Source organism: Salmo trutta, chromosome 39 (genome assembly GCF_901001165.1).
Source record: "Salmo trutta chromosome 39, fSalTru1.1, whole genome shotgun sequence".
In the NCBI taxonomy this organism is placed as follows: Eukaryota; Metazoa; Chordata; class Actinopteri; order Salmoniformes; family Salmonidae; genus Salmo; species Salmo trutta.
Genome location: NC_042995.1, coordinates 16,194,068 through 16,210,427, shown reverse-complemented (window position 1 = coordinate 16,210,427; position 16,360 = coordinate 16,194,068). Strand labels below are relative to the sequence as shown.

The 16,360-nt window shown below is 41.2% G+C and overlaps 2 protein-coding genes across 4 annotated transcripts in view; one reads left to right on the top strand and one right to left on the bottom strand.

The window, feature by feature from the left end:
* LOC115179366 (gamma-aminobutyric acid receptor subunit alpha-5-like) overlaps positions 1–12,633 on the bottom strand; it is a 33,380-nt gene extending 20,747 nt beyond the window's left edge. Inside the window, exons 1-6 of the mRNA XM_029740806.1 lie at positions 11,994–12,633; positions 11,260–11,344; positions 10,951–11,075; positions 9,393–9,460; positions 4,768–4,988; positions 1,658–1,740 (exon numbers count right to left, since the gene is read on the bottom strand). Of these exons, the coding sequence (XP_029596666.1) occupies positions 1,658–1,740; positions 4,768–4,988; positions 9,393–9,460; positions 10,951–11,075; positions 11,260–11,344; positions 11,994–12,012 (601 nt within the window). The 5' untranslated portion in view covers positions 12,013–12,633. The remainder of the gene's footprint in view (positions 1–1,657; positions 1,741–4,767; positions 4,989–9,392; positions 9,461–10,950; positions 11,076–11,259; positions 11,345–11,993) is intronic.
* LOC115179365 (gamma-aminobutyric acid receptor subunit beta-3-like) overlaps positions 1–16,360 on the top strand; it is a 58,436-nt gene that overhangs the window by 15,554 nt on the left and 26,522 nt on the right. The window contains exons 2-4 of one of the 3 annotated variants that reach the window (XM_029740803.1): positions 13,703–13,750; positions 14,419–14,510; positions 14,649–14,716. In XM_029740803.1, coding sequence (XP_029596663.1) covers positions 13,703–13,750; positions 14,419–14,510; positions 14,649–14,716 — 208 coding nt within the window. Of the gene's footprint in view, positions 1–13,702; positions 13,751–13,829; positions 14,334–14,418; positions 14,511–14,648; positions 14,717–16,360 lie in introns of those variants that run through there. The other 2 variants (XM_029740804.1, XM_029740805.1) reach the window with 2 other exon arrangements.

Below are 16,360 nucleotides of genomic sequence, written 5' to 3'. Positions count from 1 at the left end.
GGGGCAGTCCAATCAGCTAGGTAATCTGGCTATATACGTCCTATGGTGTGACAAAGCCCAGGGTTTACTATAGTGTGACATGCTCAGGGTATTCCTATTAGCTTCCCTGGGACTTTCCATCTGTGGTGTCCCCGTCTAAAAGGTCAAGGTACGGCTGAGCTATTTCAGGCCAGCACTTAAACCAGGCAGGCAACACCCATACCAACCCCCCCTTGCCCCAACCCACAACACTTCAGGAGAATGTTAACATAACAGGATGAGATGCTTAGCCGCAGATGCTGGTGTGACTGCTGGATACCACAGTACAAGCAGTTTCCAGTTCTGGAAGTCCTCTGGGTTTAGGAACTCATGGTTTTCAATTTGAGATGGGGTTGAAGGGTTTCCCCTAACTGTTGAGCATTCAAATAGTAGAATACACCAGGTGCAATTTCGAAACTCGGTTGTGCATAAGCAGTTTTTTTCTTGTTATGCCAGTCACTGACAGTCACTCAATTAGCCCATGTCAGCACAAAACAAAAGGGTAAATAGGTCTAGCCAGCTATTTAAACTTGTAGTAGTGGTGGCAGGTAGCCTGGAGGTTAAGAGTGTTGAGCCAGTAACCGGACGGTTGCTGTTTGAATCCCTGAGCCGACTCGGAGAAAAATCTGTCTGTGCCCTTGAGCGAGGCACTTAACCATAATTGCTGCTAAAAGTCACTCTGGATAAGAGCGTCTGCTAAATGACTAAAATTTAAATGTAGTAATCATGGCTGAATTACCGACCAGGCACGAAGGGCCATTGATTTTGTTAGTCACTCTCACTCAAATATTATATTAACATGGCATGGCATAAGTCATTGAAAAATGTGTCAAATTTCTGGAAACTAGCTTTAAAACTGCAAATAATTTGCTCCACCCCAATAGCAAAATGTGTAGAATTACAGGAAATTAGCTGTAAAAATTCAACTTTTTTTCTCCGCTCCATGGCAAAATGAGTAGAATTGCAGAAAACATGCTTTAAAATTGCTGCATTTTCCCCCTATGCTCATGGCAAAATGTGTGGAATTGCAGGAAATGTACTTTAACTTTTTCTCTCCGCCCTCAAGAGGGGGGGCTACTAAAATGTTTTGCCAGCGAGGTGTGGGGTCCCCCAACCAAATCTCGCTGAGGGTGCACAAAAAGGCTAGGGCCAGCCCTGCCTGACCATAATCTGCTTTTAGGTCTAATTGGTAAATGGTAATACAACCTTGGGATCCCTGGTGAGGTGGTACAGTAGGATAGCCCAGGTGCTGAGGCCACAGGCCACGTGCCAGGTTACCAAAGGTAATTAAGGGCCTGGTTACCTGAGGTAATTAAGGACAAGCAATTTGATTAAAGGATGGATAAACCTTTTGACCCTCCACCTAGTTTAACTGAACCAGGTTTAGCTCCTCCGGTTTCAGGATTCAGGTCATTCCTTATTGCAGCGCCATCGTTGTGGCTGGATTCTGTGTTCTTTCCTTGTTCCATATGTACCATCCTATACTGTGCAAGCTCAATTGTCTCTTTAGAGGAATTGATTTGTTAGTTTACTGAGTTGGAGGTTTACCGAGGTATAAATAGTGCTGTCATTGACCCGTTGTATTATTAGCGTGGCAAAGTGTAATACACTAAATATCAACACATAGAATTTTACTCACAGCTTCCAAACTTCAAAGGGCAAGCATGAGCATCCATTGGGAAGTCCTCCAACTGCATGGGACACTCCGCCGATATGGTTAACCTAGAGAAAGACCCAAAAGATCAAGACAAAAAACCCAAATCCCCTACAGATATACTATAATAATCCTGTTTATTTCAAATCCAGTGCCGCTGTCATCCTCGACATCTTCATCTCCGGTGCTAATGTTAGTTGCATAGATAGCACAATGCCTGTACGATTAAATCACAGGCCGAAATGTGTTATTTTATTTGTTATTTTTATCCCTTGTAGGCCTCATCATTTCTAGACAGAAACACCAAGAATTCACCCTGATCCAAGCACATGGCATTGCGTAGATTATACTGCCATCTTGTGGTGGCTGTATTATTTGTGAATTCCCAGCTGCGGTTCACGTCAAATCCCCCCATGTGCTGTATGTCAAGAGCGTATTCACAGAGAACTTCTCCACAAAGTAACCACATATAGTGACACATGTAAACACATTGATATAACAATGAAATTAAGCCACCTCTAGTCCTTGAGGACCATACAGACTCAGGTTGTGTTCACTTCACTGCATCCTTATTCAACGTTATTACTTTGCTTATATTGTGTCAAAAACAGCTGACATGTTTCAAGATCTTATTGGATCATACTAAGCCCAACTCTTAATTCTCATTGGTCTGTATTATGAACACGGAAGGCTGCCATCATGTGGTTACAAGAGAAACTGCAGGACTGGAAATTGAATAACCTGATTTTTCTGTCTCACAAGGAAAGTATATTGGTATACAAGGTAGGATTAGCTATATCCTAATGTAGGTCCATGCATAGAGAGCTGCCTTTTTCCCTTACAAAATTAGGGCTACAAATTCCCCCTCAAATTACATGTAACAGGTGTCATCTATTCTAAAACATCCCATTTAATCCATTTTTTTTGCATTCACAATAATGAACCTGCATTTGTTGTGTGATCAACATTATAACATTTACGTGTCATGTGTTGATGTCACCAGTGCACCTCAAAGTAATGAACATGGCAAAAAGACTGCACTAGTTCCTTAATATGCATATTTCCTGCATCAGAGGTACAGTTTGCTCTGGAAATAAGAATTCTACATGATGTTCTCTTGCTTCGACCTTTTCTGCATCATAATATAATGGGGTGCAGCCTGTTCTTGTTAAGCACATACATTATGATGGAAATGGATTAGAACACTGTATGACTTATTTGTGGCGACAAATGTATGACTTGCTCTGAAAACTCTGTTGCTCTCGGGCTAATGTTTCGGGAATCGGCGGTTGAGAATGCAATCACATTTAGTCATTATCTCCACTGGAGAGAAGGAGCTTTCCCCTGATGTCGGTGGATTCTAAAAAGGCTGGGCCATGCAATAAATCTAGGTAGCGCGCTAATCTCTTTCCTGGTAATGGAAATACATTAGGAGACAGGAGTAAAACCGGACCGATTAAAAGCAGAAACGTCCTGATGTTTCATTTCCTGAGTCGTTGGGAAATCTTTTATCTTTTTAAATTATGGGCCTGATATCCGCTTCTTCTTCTTCTTTCACTCATCAGACGTTGATTCCAGTGACGGCGATGCCTGATCGTGCTTAATAGTGCCAGGTCACATGGCTATAAGGGGTTAAAATGGTTCATCTATTTCTCTTGCATCTATTTATCTGGCATTAAGATGATCTTAGTGGGTGGTATTGATCTGGAATAAATTATACCTCCTAAAATGATACCAGGAAGTCCTGATCTATTCGTATGATTGCTATTGGTTGTCATCACTTCCTGTTCCTGTCTATCATGAATTCAAGGGTGAATATTTAATCTAATCTGCCACATATTGTTCCATAACATACATAATACAGCATCACAAAGAACAGAAAATTGTATGAGCCTATGTTACCAAGAGCTGGACTGAGTAGAATAGCTGTGCAGAGGCTTTTGTTACCTCCTACACACACAACAACAATAACCAAACCAGTTCAGGGCCATATGTGAATCGTGGCCGGCTGTATTTCAGTGAGCATAACGTTTGTTTTTCAGACACAAAGCTCAGATATTATTCTCTATAAGTCTAAGCCTTTGGGTGGGGTAGGGGAGGTTCAGCTAACTTATGGAATTGTTTTAAGATGGTCATACCATGGATCATTTAGCTATTTGATTTGGAATTTTAGGGCCCCTGTAGGTATTCCACCAAAATATTTCATTTGGTCTTTACTACTATAGCCCATAGAAACGCATTGAATAACAGATTCATAAATGGCCAAACAGACACTCCAAATATAGAAGGGGAATACGATTTATAAGTGTCTTTCCTATATTTAAGCGATATAAGAAAGCTAAGGAAATATTTGTATTTTTTGGATACATATTTAACCCCCTGTTTTTTCTTGGCACAAAACTACCTCCATACTTCCATTGATTTATTTTTTACCAGTTACCTTCAGACGAGTGACACTTGTGGAGATCGTAAATCGAAAACAGAGAACACCATCGTATTTGTGAGAATCTCTCCTTTCCATAGTAGGGTCATATTAGTTTGTAGCCCAAACGGTTCAGATGCTACAGAGGTTTTCGTGAGAAGACCGATTTTCGGGATGTCTCATTGTCTGACAAACACTGCTGTAGCTCAGCCACCTTCCACCGTAGATGCGGAATTCTGACATAGGCAGATGCGCTAGATTGAGACGCAGCCCAATCCAAAAAACGGATATCTCTAGCTTAAACTGACAGATTTTGATGGAGATATTTTTACTATGTTACTTAGTTTGACGCACGGGTGCGTCAATAGACTCTTAAGGATTATGGTTCAGGGTCAGAGTTTCTCCTGGTTAGTCCACATGGTCAGAGCCCAAATTCAAGGATGTATTCAGTGAGGTGAAACATTTAGAACGTTGCAGATAGAAATGTGATGAATGATTACTGATTTAGAATGACAGACAATCCTATCTCTGTTCTACACCATACTTTTCTATCAGATAGAAATGTGATGAATAGACCTGACACGATTCCCCACACTACATTACCGGTACTCCTATCTGTCCTATGTGATACATTTCTATCTGAAATAGTACTGAACGGGCTCGTGGTTGGTACCTCATAGTGTAGAGCAGCGTCCCGTCATCCTTCAGTCTCAGTAGCTTGTTGGGTGTGGTCATGTTGTGGGCGATAGACTTTTTCCCGTTGAGGAAGAATGTGTCTGGGGTCCAGATGTTACTGGCCAGGAGGTTGTTCAGAGGCAGCATCTCCATGGGTCCTTTGAAACACAGGCGCTCATCTTTCCAGCTTTGTCGGAAAAAAACATCAATGGTGTATTCCTAAGGTGGAGAGAAACATGGTGTTGATACGTGGTGATAACACTCAGAGTCAAAGCCCATGGGGCCAATTACATGGACACATACAGATCTGCTATATTAATTTGATCACTCTGACTCAGAGGACGTTCCTGTGCAGGAGGAAATGCAACTTGTGGTGTACCTGAGGTTTAAAAAGGTTTGCAAGTATTTTCTTTTTGATTATTTTCTTTTATTCAATTTATTCTTTTCGACTAACCTTACAACCCCTCTCTCCTAATTGGAGTAAACTAACAAAAAACAACACTTAAGCTTCTACTTCCAGCTTATACATCTTCGGGAAAGTACTGACTTTTTCAACATTTTGTTACGTTACAGCGGTTTTCTAAAATAGATTGAAAAAAGAATAATCCTTCGCAATATACACACAACATCCCATAATGACAAAGCAAAAACAGGTTGACATTTTTGCAAAAAAAATTATAAATAAAAAAAATGTATTTACTTAAGTATTCAGACCATTTGCTATGAGACTCAAAATTGAGCTCAGGTGCATCCTGTTTCCATTGATCATCCTTGATGTTTCTACAACTTGATTGGAGTCCACCGGTGGTAAATTCAATTGATTGGACATGATTTGGAAAGGCACACAACTGTCTATATAAAGTCCCACAGTTGACAGTGCATGTCAGAGCAAAAACTAAGCCATGAGGTCGAAGGATTTGTCCGTAGAGCTCCGAGACAGGATTGTGTCGAGGAAGGGTTCCAAAACATTTCTGCAGCATTGAAGGTCCCCAAGAACACAGTGGTCACCATCATTCTTAAATGGAAGAAGTTTGGAACCACCAAGACTCTTCCTAGAGCTGGCCGCCCGGCCAAACTGAGCAATCGGTCAAGAAGAGTCTTGGTCAGGGAGGCGACCAAGAACACAATGGTCACTCTGACAGAGCTCTAGAGTTCCTCTGTGGAGATGGGAGAACCTTCCAGAAGGACAACCATCTCTGCAGCACTCCACCAATCAGGCCTTTATGATAGAGTGACCAGACGGAAGCTACTCCTCAGTAAAAGGGACATGACAGCCCACTTGGGAGTTTGCCAAAAGGCACCTAAAGACTCTCAGACCATGAGAAACAAGATTATCTGGTCTGATGAAACCAAGATTGAACCCTTTGGCCTGAATGCCAAGCATCATGTCTGGAGGAAACCTGGCACCATCCCTACGGTGAAGCATGGTGGTGGCAGCATCATGCTGTGGGGATGTTTTTCAGCATTAGGGACTGGGAGACTAGTCAGGATCGAGGCAAAGATGAATGGAGCAAAGTACGGAGAGATCCTTGATGAAAATCTGCTCCAGAGCGCTCAGGACCTCAGACTGGGGCAAAGGTTCACCTTCCAACAGGAAAACGACCCTAAGCACACAGCCAAGACAACGCAGGAGTGGCTTCGGGACAAGTCTCTGAATGTCCTTGAGTGGCCCAAGCCAGAGCCCGGACTTGAACCCAATCGAACATCTCTGGAGAGACCTGAAAATAGCTGTGCAGCAATGCTCCCCATCCAACCTGACAGAGCTTGAGAGGATCTGCAGAGAAGAATGGGAGAAACTCCCCAAATACAGGTGCGCCATGCTTGTAGCTTTATACCCAAGAAGACTCGAAGCTTTAATCGCTGCCAAAGGTGCTTCAACAAAGTACTGAGTAAAGGGTCTGAATATTTATGTAAAAGTGAAATTTCAGTCTCTTTTTTTATATATATATAAATTAGTAAAAAATTCAGAACCTGTTTTTGCTATGTCATTGTATTGTAGATTTATGAGGGGGGTAAAACAATTGAATACATTTTAGAATAAGGCTGTAACCTAACAAAATATGGAAAAAGTCAATGGGTCTGAATACCTTCTGAAGGCACTGTACTTTTTAGACACAATATATTTTACAATAGTTATCTTTTTTTGTTTTTACTCCTATCCTTCCACTACCCTCAACCCATCCCGGCTATTTCTGAAGACCCTCCAGTTTGATTCCTATTTGCCATATATTTTTAACTGTGCTTTTTCACAAAAGTTTTGAACCTATATACATTTTACGGACACAGTATATATTTACATTAGTTATTTTGTTGTTATTAGTCCCCCCCTTCAGCTCTAGTCAACCCCTCCCATACAGTTGAAGTCGGAAGTTTAAACTCGTTTTTCAACCACTTCACAAATTTCTTGTTAACAAACTATAGTTTTGGCAAGTCGGTTAGGACATCTACTTTCTGCATGACACAAGTAATTTTTCCAACAATTGTTTAGAGACAGATTATTTCACTTATAATTCACTGTATCACAATTCCAGTGGGTCAGAAGTTTACACACACTAAGTTGACAGTGCCTTTAAACAGCTTGGAAAATTCCAGAAAATGATGTCATGGCTTTAGAAGCTTCTGATAAGCTAATTGACATAATTTGAGTCAATTGGAGGTGTACCTGTGGATGTATTTCAAGGTCTACCTTCAAACTCAGTGCCTCTTTGCTTGACATCATGGGAAAATCAAAAGAAATCAGCCAAGACCTCAGAAAAACAATTGTAGACCTCCACAAGTCTGGTTCACACCTTGGGAGCAATTTCCAAACACCTGAAGGTACCACGTTCATCTGTACAAACAATAGTACGCAAGTATAAACACCATGGGACCACGCAGCCGTTATACCGCTCAGGAAGGAGACGCGTTCTGCCTCCTAGAGATGAATGTACTTTGGTGTGAAAAGTGCAAATCAATCCCAGAACAACAGCAAAGGACCTTGTGAAGATGCTGGAGGAAACAGGTACAAAATAATCTAAATCCACAGTAAAATGAGTCCTATATCAACATAACCTGAAAGGCCGTTCAGCAAGGAAGAAGCCACTGATCCAAAACCGCCATAAAAAAGACAGACTACGGTTTGCAACTGCACATGGGGACAAAGATCGTACTTTTTGGAGAAATGTCCTCTGGTCTGATGAAACAAAAATATAACTGTTTGGCCATAATTACCATCATTATGTTTGGAGGAAAAAGGGGGAAGCTTTCAAGCCGAAGAACACCATCCCAACCGTGAAGCACGGGGGTGGCAGCCTCATGTTGTGGGGGTGCTTTGCTGCAGGAGGGACTGATGCATTTCACAAAATAGATGGCATCACGAGGAAGAAAATTACGTGGCTATATTGAGCAACAGCTCAAGACATCAGTCAGGAAGTTAAAGCTTGGTCGCAAAAGGGTCTTCCAAATGGACAATGATCCCAAGCATACTTCCAAAGTTGTGGCAAAATGGCCATCACAAAGCCCTGACCTCAATCCTATAGAAAATTTGTGGGCAGAACTGAAAAGGTGTGTGCGAGCAAGGAGGCCTACAAACCTGACTCAGTTACACCAGCTCTGTCAGGAGGAATGGGCCAAAATTCACCCAACTTTTTGTGGGAAGCTTGTGGAAGGCTACCCAAAACGTTTGACCCAAGTTAAACAATTTAAAGGCAATGCTACCAAATACTAATTGAGTGTATGTAAACTTCTGACCCACTGGGAATGTGATGAAAGAAATAAAAGCTGAAATAAATCATTCTCTCTACTATTATTCTGACATTTCACATTCTTAAAATAAAGTGGTGATCCTAACTGACCTAAGACAGGACATTTTTACTAGGATTAAATGTCAGGAATTGTGAAAAACTGAGCTTAAATGTATTTGGCTATGTTGTATGTAAACGTCCGACTTCAACTGTATCTCTTAACACCATCCATGTTGGATTTCCATTTGCCATATATATTTCAACTGTGCTGTGATGTTTCACAAAAGTTCTGAACCTTTCTATTGTCATAGTTTCTACAGAATGGGTGATTTGCAAAGCGATAATCAGTCGATCAGTAATATAATAATATTTTTAGCCAAAAAAATCTTTCATTTACAATCTGTATAAACTATGAGAATAAAAGGGTTTTAAAGTTTGCAATTTCCACCTTCAAATGTCAGACTTGATTTGCCCTAACGAAAAGTGTATCAACGCCCACAAAAATGTCCATTAATTATAACCCACATAATAATTCACATTTCCTGTTGCTGAAGGATTCTTTTCCTGCTGTGAGAAACTGGTCAAATTAAGATAATAAGCTGTAAACCTAGTCCTGGACAACAACAAAAATACTAAAAGGAGATTCTCCATTGAAATAACCTTTCAGTCCAGGACTGTGCTTAATCTGCATCCTGGAAACCGGCCGATGTATTTCTTTACAATATATTGATTTATTACTTAACAAAAAACTATGAATACATGTCATTTATATGCGTCTAGGATAATTGCTGTGTGTTCGTAACATTTACAGGAGGGTTTGGGGTTGCTCCTATCGCAAATAATTACATTAATGGACGTCATTGAAACAGTGCATTATGAAATGGGCTGTAAATTGACTCACCATTTCAGTATCTGAAACTGGGCCAAAGCTTGTGACAAATATATTGGTTTTGATCTCCGTGACCTTTTCTGTGGATAGAACGGGATTTGGAATATGACCGTGAACATGAAGAGACAAGGGACAGGGGACAAATTCAATTTATGAGTAATCATCATCGAGATTTCCATTTGAAATCTTTACGGCCTTCAATGACAGAAATAATTCTAAGGAAGTGAGTGCAGCTTTGTTCTCCAACCCCATTTGGCAAATCCATGTTGGATGTATCCATGTGTTACATTCTCAACATTATAAAAGAAGATTTAGAACGGAAAAAAGGGATAAAAAAATCACTAAGACCAAATCGGTGGAAGAACATTTTCTTTTCTCTAAGAGATGCAGGATATTTCTATCTTCCAGTGAATACTCTTCGACTCCCTCTCTCTCTCGTCTGAGTAGAGGTCTGGATCTCAAGGTTACTTTTTGCAGATGGAGGTGGTGGTCATGAGGGGGGCTGTGTGATATATATGGCGTGTTGGCAGTGCAGTTCCTTCTCACTTAGGATTGATCTATTACTGTGATTGCTTTGCTCTTGGAATATATTCCAGTCAATGCAATTCTGTATATTAGAACAGTCTCTTGTATTTTTCTCACTGAATCCAAGATGTCTATCGAGTGTGATTTTACAGAGGCGGAAAATGCTATGCTGGATCACAAATTATGTATGAGGCTAAGCATTGGCATACTGCAGTTTCGCGAGGCCCCCCCCCCCGCAAGGTCCGGGGCAAGTTTAATAGCTTATCTCATGCTATTCTAAACATTTTGCCATGAAAGTGAGAGAAAATGTTGCGGTTATAAAGTTAATTTGCTAATCATTTTGCCATGGCTTATGACGTGTTCATATGCTATCTGGGGGGGGGGCCTCCAGGGGCCCCCCCCCCCAAAAAAAAACACCCCAGAGCATATAGTTGGTCCCACGTGGGGCCACACAGCACATCTCGGTATGGAGCGCAGTTCACTATGCATTTATCATCTCATCAGCTGGTAACTTTTTTTCATGTGACAGGTCAATTTGCTGCAGCATAACCTGCATAGTCTTTAGGCTACAGTAATATAATTGCTTTAAATCAGTGCACACGCAAGCACACTCTCTTAGTATTTCTCTTTCCCCATCAAATCCCTTCAAGTTGCAAAAGAACCAAAATACATTCAGTATATATTCCAACAAAGACAAGCTGTAAGTTGAAACAGAAACATCCACATTTCACACTGTTTTGATTATATAAATCTTCTGCATCAGCATGCTACAATGGTTCTGCTGCACCTGGCTTGAGTGTACTCTGAGGAAATCTAATGCCAAATAAGGGATTTTCCAGAACACAAGAGTATTAGTGAATGACATTTGCCCCAAGAAAATTAATACTGATATAATACTGCATTGTACTGTACTGTGTGGCATTGCATTGTACTGTTTTGCATTGTACTGTATTGTATTGCATTGCACTGTATTGTACTGCATTGTACTGTAACCTCTAGTGATATGAGTTTGGATCAGAGTGTTCTGTAAGTCGCTACACATTACCTCCAAGTCCTGGTCTGAGTCTGTTGTCGTAGCCGTCCAGCAGTCCGTCCAGTATCCGTGTGAAGATGGTGATGTTGTCATTAGCCTCTGCCTCTTTCAATGCCTCTGCTGTGGTCTGGCCAAGACTGGGAAAGACAGGACACCAATCAGGCTGGTTAGTTCCACATACTGTAACATGGAGACTGCTCGACAAGGGTAGTGTTGATGTAAATAAAGCACATCAGAGTTGGATATGTACAGTATATCTACTGTTCACGTGAAGACGTAACGCAGTGTATAGTCAGATTGGATGGTAAACGTTTCACTTACCCCACGTGACATGTAATACACACCAGCAAGACAGAGATCCACACGTGTTTCATTGTAGAAAAGATGGGAGTTCTGTCCTCTATGTCTGGAATAACAACATATAATCCACGATCAGTACTTTTAGTAGTGTGTATCGTCATCATACTTCCAATCCTACTTCTCCTTCTACACTATACTCCTACCAGACAATTATTACTACAGTACTACTAACACTATAGCACACTAATGATACTGTAGGTACTTTGGTGTTATACTGTACCCCACCCTCCCCCAATACACACACCTGACCACACACACTTTCAACTAGCTGCCCTATAATGGACCTACAAGAGTAATCAGTAGGCTAACCTTGATACAATAACTGTTTGTTTGAAACTGGGAATGTACCAATCATGTCTTTCTACATTCCTGGCCGACGTCCTTGTGTGCATTCATTTTACCCAACGCTGAACACCTTGTTGCAGCAGTATTATAACATCTCCCCATTTTGCTGCAACTGTTCGTGTTCGCAGTGGCATTGTATTGGTGATCCTCACTGCGTATGAATTCGCAGGCAGTGAAATAGGTTTTCAATGTAGGCTAATGATGTACCCTCGCTGTTCCCTTTCCCCAGTCCCCCCCTCCACCACCCCCAACACCCACCCCACTCATACCCCCCTAACAAAAGAGGGAAGGAGGGTGAGGGTGCTTCTGATGCCATCCTCATGCATAAAAGAGGGTTGAAAATCAATTACCTGTAGAAAGAGCCATCATCTTGATTTAAATCCAGGTTAGAAAACGACACAAAACCCGCAGCAATGAAAGTGAAGGATATGCTGCTGCTCCTTCAGAGGGATATAGATATTCTCCGTTTATTTTTGCCACCGCAGGCAGTCTCGACCGTGTATTGTTCTCTCCTGATCTGCCTGACTGACTTCCTACTCATATCAAGCAGATGTTTGCGTCTTGTGCCGCCACCTCCTTCCCGCCTTTTGGAGATGAGAGGTTTTAATGCCGAGCCCTCATCTTTTGGTTGTGACAACAACGTTTTTTCGTGTTACATACCCTTGGTCTCAAGTCATTTGTCCTCTCAGAGCGGACTAGCGGCCCGGCAACCCATCTAAATCAGAAAACACACTCATCTCCAGTTGCCGCTCACATGCACACCCTGCAACGATTTGCTAACCGGTGCGTTATCATAGGTGCGACAGTGAAAACGATCCTCCAGGAACTCCAAGCGTCACTTAACTTTCCCCTGTTATCTTACTTGCCACTTTAGGCTACTCTAGCCTATGCACATTGCTGTGGTTAGTTAAAACGTCCTCCTCTCCCGCAAGCTAATAAGCTGTCTAGTCGAAATCAATTTAATGAATGAGGGGCAGTGGGGTTGATCCATCCAGAAGAGAAAAAAAATAAGGCTTTATCCCAAGGACCCAATAAAAACGGTATGCCTATTCACCTACATGTTCAATTTTGGTCCTCTCTGTTTACTTAGCATTTTCTCTCATTCAGTGGGAAATGCGTCAGCTTTGTTGAGAAGAAAATTACCGCTTATTATAGCTTTAATGCACATGGTACTGCTGCCTCCAGAGTACTGCCTATGATTTCGATCCGGCCTATTATGCCACGATGACTCACCAGCCTAAGGTCCATCATTGAGAATTATAACGGTAATGACCAGAGGAAATCGAGAATGAACGCACTCAAACATTAAAAGAAGGGTCGCAATAAATCGATGTCTATCAAAAGGTGTGATTACACAATCTTACTGAAAAAAAAACTACTTTTAATTTACATTTTTTACAGTTAGCCTACATCAAACAAAGTCGTTATACCAATTGCCATAAGAGGGTACTCTAACTCCATATTTTTTTGACAGAACAATATGCTGACTAATCATATTTCACTCTACTGTAGCACGGTATTCATTCCAATCAATAGTTGACAGTTCAGTTTGGCATATCTATAACGCGTGAATTATTTGCACCAAGTAGACATGTTGCACTGTCTTGTAAATTTGCTAGGTATGTCTGAGTTATTTAAGTGGTGCTGAGGCGTTTCAGCCCCATGCTTGAACTGTACAGCTCCGTCCCTATAGCGCTGGTCTGACACTACCGTAATTCCATCGGGTGGTGCTGAAACGAACTTGTGCATGGAAAACACTCATTCCTAAAGTACAACGCTTATCATATAAAGCACTTCCATCCAGTGTTTGGGAAAGAGAGTATGCCAAGTGTGTCCTATTATAAGAACATCACATGGTCCAAAAACAATTAACCCACTGCATACATACTATAGCTACGCCTAAAACTAAATTGACTCAATTACATACTTTACACTGTTGTATGTTACCAGGTGTGAGTTATCACCGTATATATAAATCACAATCACCATGTGTGACTGTGCAGGTGTAAACGAAAGTGTTGTACTGAGTCATATTTCCTCTTGTTTTATTCCCCCCCAGGAATGCAGTCGATGGAAACAAGAAGTTGTTTGCAATCTATGATACCAGGTAAGTACGTCAGTCAGATAGACTGATAGTCCCCACGGGCTCGAGTGGTCATTTTGATTATTGAATGGGACTTGGGGGAAGGGAGATAGACCCCTTACGACACTTTGCATCAGGTATAGCAATTCAGTCTAGGCCTACATCTATTTGGCCCATTATGTGAAATATTATAGGGATTAGAACATATTCAGGTTTATCGTCAATTAGATGACTATCTGGAGTGGAGTGGCTCCAATCCAAGCCATTACCTTTACTGCCTCCACCGGTGGCGTCTTTGCCAGTAGCCTATATACATTTCAGTGAGGAGTACAGTTCTTTCATGTCTCCCAGTTGCATAGAGAGAGAGGAGAGAAATCCGAAGTACGAGGGATGTCAAACCGAACAGATCTGAAGGGTCTGAAAAGCCAACGACTTCCTCCACGAGAACTTGCCAATGGAATAATCTGATTTGTAAACATATTGTACCGTTTTTTGCGTTGCACTTTTTTTCACCTAAACAGTAAGGAATGTGGGCTTTTCTGAGTGGAAAATTATTTAGTGTTCTTTCAGCACCAGTGATTGTAGCTGTCGTTTGTTGCGCACAAAGGTGAGTGATTCCTCTAGTAAAAGTGTGACGGGAAAAACGAACGTGCAATTTTGTAGTAAACACAATCCTTTTGTTGTTGTTTCAGCGTGAATGAACCAGGGAACATGTCGTTTGTGAAAGAGACGGTGGACAAACTACTAAAGGGATATGATATTCGTCTTCGACCAGACTTTGGAGGTACGTTTTCAAAAGTGGGGCAAACATGTTGCAGCGTGTCCATGTTTACTATGCAGATTCGCTCATCTTGGGCTCATATTGCAGCCATTTTTCGAATTCACTGTCATTGTTAATGATACCATTGCATTTGCATTACAGGGGCCCCTGTTGCAGTTGGCATGAGTATAGATGTGGCGAGCATAGACATGGTATCCGAAGTCAACATGGTGAGTGAACACCCCCCCCCCCAAATACTGTAAACATTGGGACTCACACAATTGTGCTTTTAGCTTTGCTCACTTTCATATAGTACTTGAATATGTTTCTCCTGGGATTCACGAACTGCGTAAACTTTCATTCAAAATCATACAATAATGTCCTACAATTAGAGTTATTGTGTGCCTAACTATGTTTCACAATGTTTGTATTAGGACAATATCACGTCAGATACCGGCCGCTGTCCATCAGACTAGTGCTGAAAACATATGGTCTACATTTAGGATGCAGAGTGGTACTCTGCTCTGCACTCTTTTGTCAGTTGTCTTGTGTTTGTATGTGTGTTTTTACTCTAACTCAATTAACATTTGTGAGTCATTCTCCCCTTGATCTTGTTCTTCAGTTGTGATAACTGTATTGGTATGTGGCATTGGAAAGTGAAAAGTACAGTATGTTCAGCAACTCCAGCATCTCTCTCGCTCTCTCTCAATTCAATTCAATTCAATTCAATTCAACTTGCTTTATTGACCTGAAGTAACAATGTACATATTGCCAAAGCTTACTTTGGAGATTTACAATATTAACATCATTAAAATAATAATAATCTATTGTCAACAGGACAACAGCAACAATGATAATCAAGGGTCAAAATAACCATACATTGAACAATGGCATAGAGGACATGTGCAGGTTGGTTGGTCTGACAGACACTGTAACTCATCTTATGGCAGGCAGCAATGAAGTGCGCTGCCAACGCAGTGCTCTCTGCGTCCTCCCCCAACAGGACGGGTAGTTTGTTCTCATCAGAGAGGTCTTTGAAACCTTGAATAAGGTTTTTTCTCTCTCTCTCTCCCAGCTCTCTCTCTTTCTCGCTCTCTCCCGCTCTCTATCTCTCTCTCTCTCTTACTCTTTCTCTCTCAAGCTCTCTCTCATGAACACACGCGCACGCACGCACACACACACATACCTCTACACCCCCCACCCCGCACACACCTTTAACACCCCCTGCATCTGTGGCATGTCTTTGAATACACCTGCCTGGGCTCAACTTCTTACAACTGTGCATGTGCAGTGTGTATCCTGGAAAGTGGCGCAGCATGTGCACAGCAGCTGTTCGCTTCTCTATCAGAAATAATGATCTCTGGGCTGCTCCCCTCTCTGGGACTGGCATTTCAGGTGAGAAGCCACTTAATTCGCCATGTGCGCAGGATACAACAGGTGTGAAACAGTACAGTGAAATTCTTACCTTGAGAATGCACTGTTAATAATAATTAATAATAATAATAATAATATAGATAACAAAAATAATTTAAATAATAACTACGATGTGAGATAAATGAACAAGAGAATGCAAGTATATACAGGTCAGTTCCAGTACTTTATTCAATGTGCAGAGGTACTGGAGTGGTTGAGGTGGGTTTATACATAAAAAGTGAATGGTATTAGGATATACACGTGAACAGGACTGAAAAGTGACTGGTAGTAGGATATAAAGTGCCTTCGGAAAGTATTCAGACCCTTCGACTTTTCCAAATTTTGCAACACACAATACCCCAGAATGACAAAGCAAAAACAGGTTTTTAGATTTTTTTTAGCTAATTTATAAAAAATAAAAAAAACATATCACATTTACATAAATATTCCGACCCTTTACT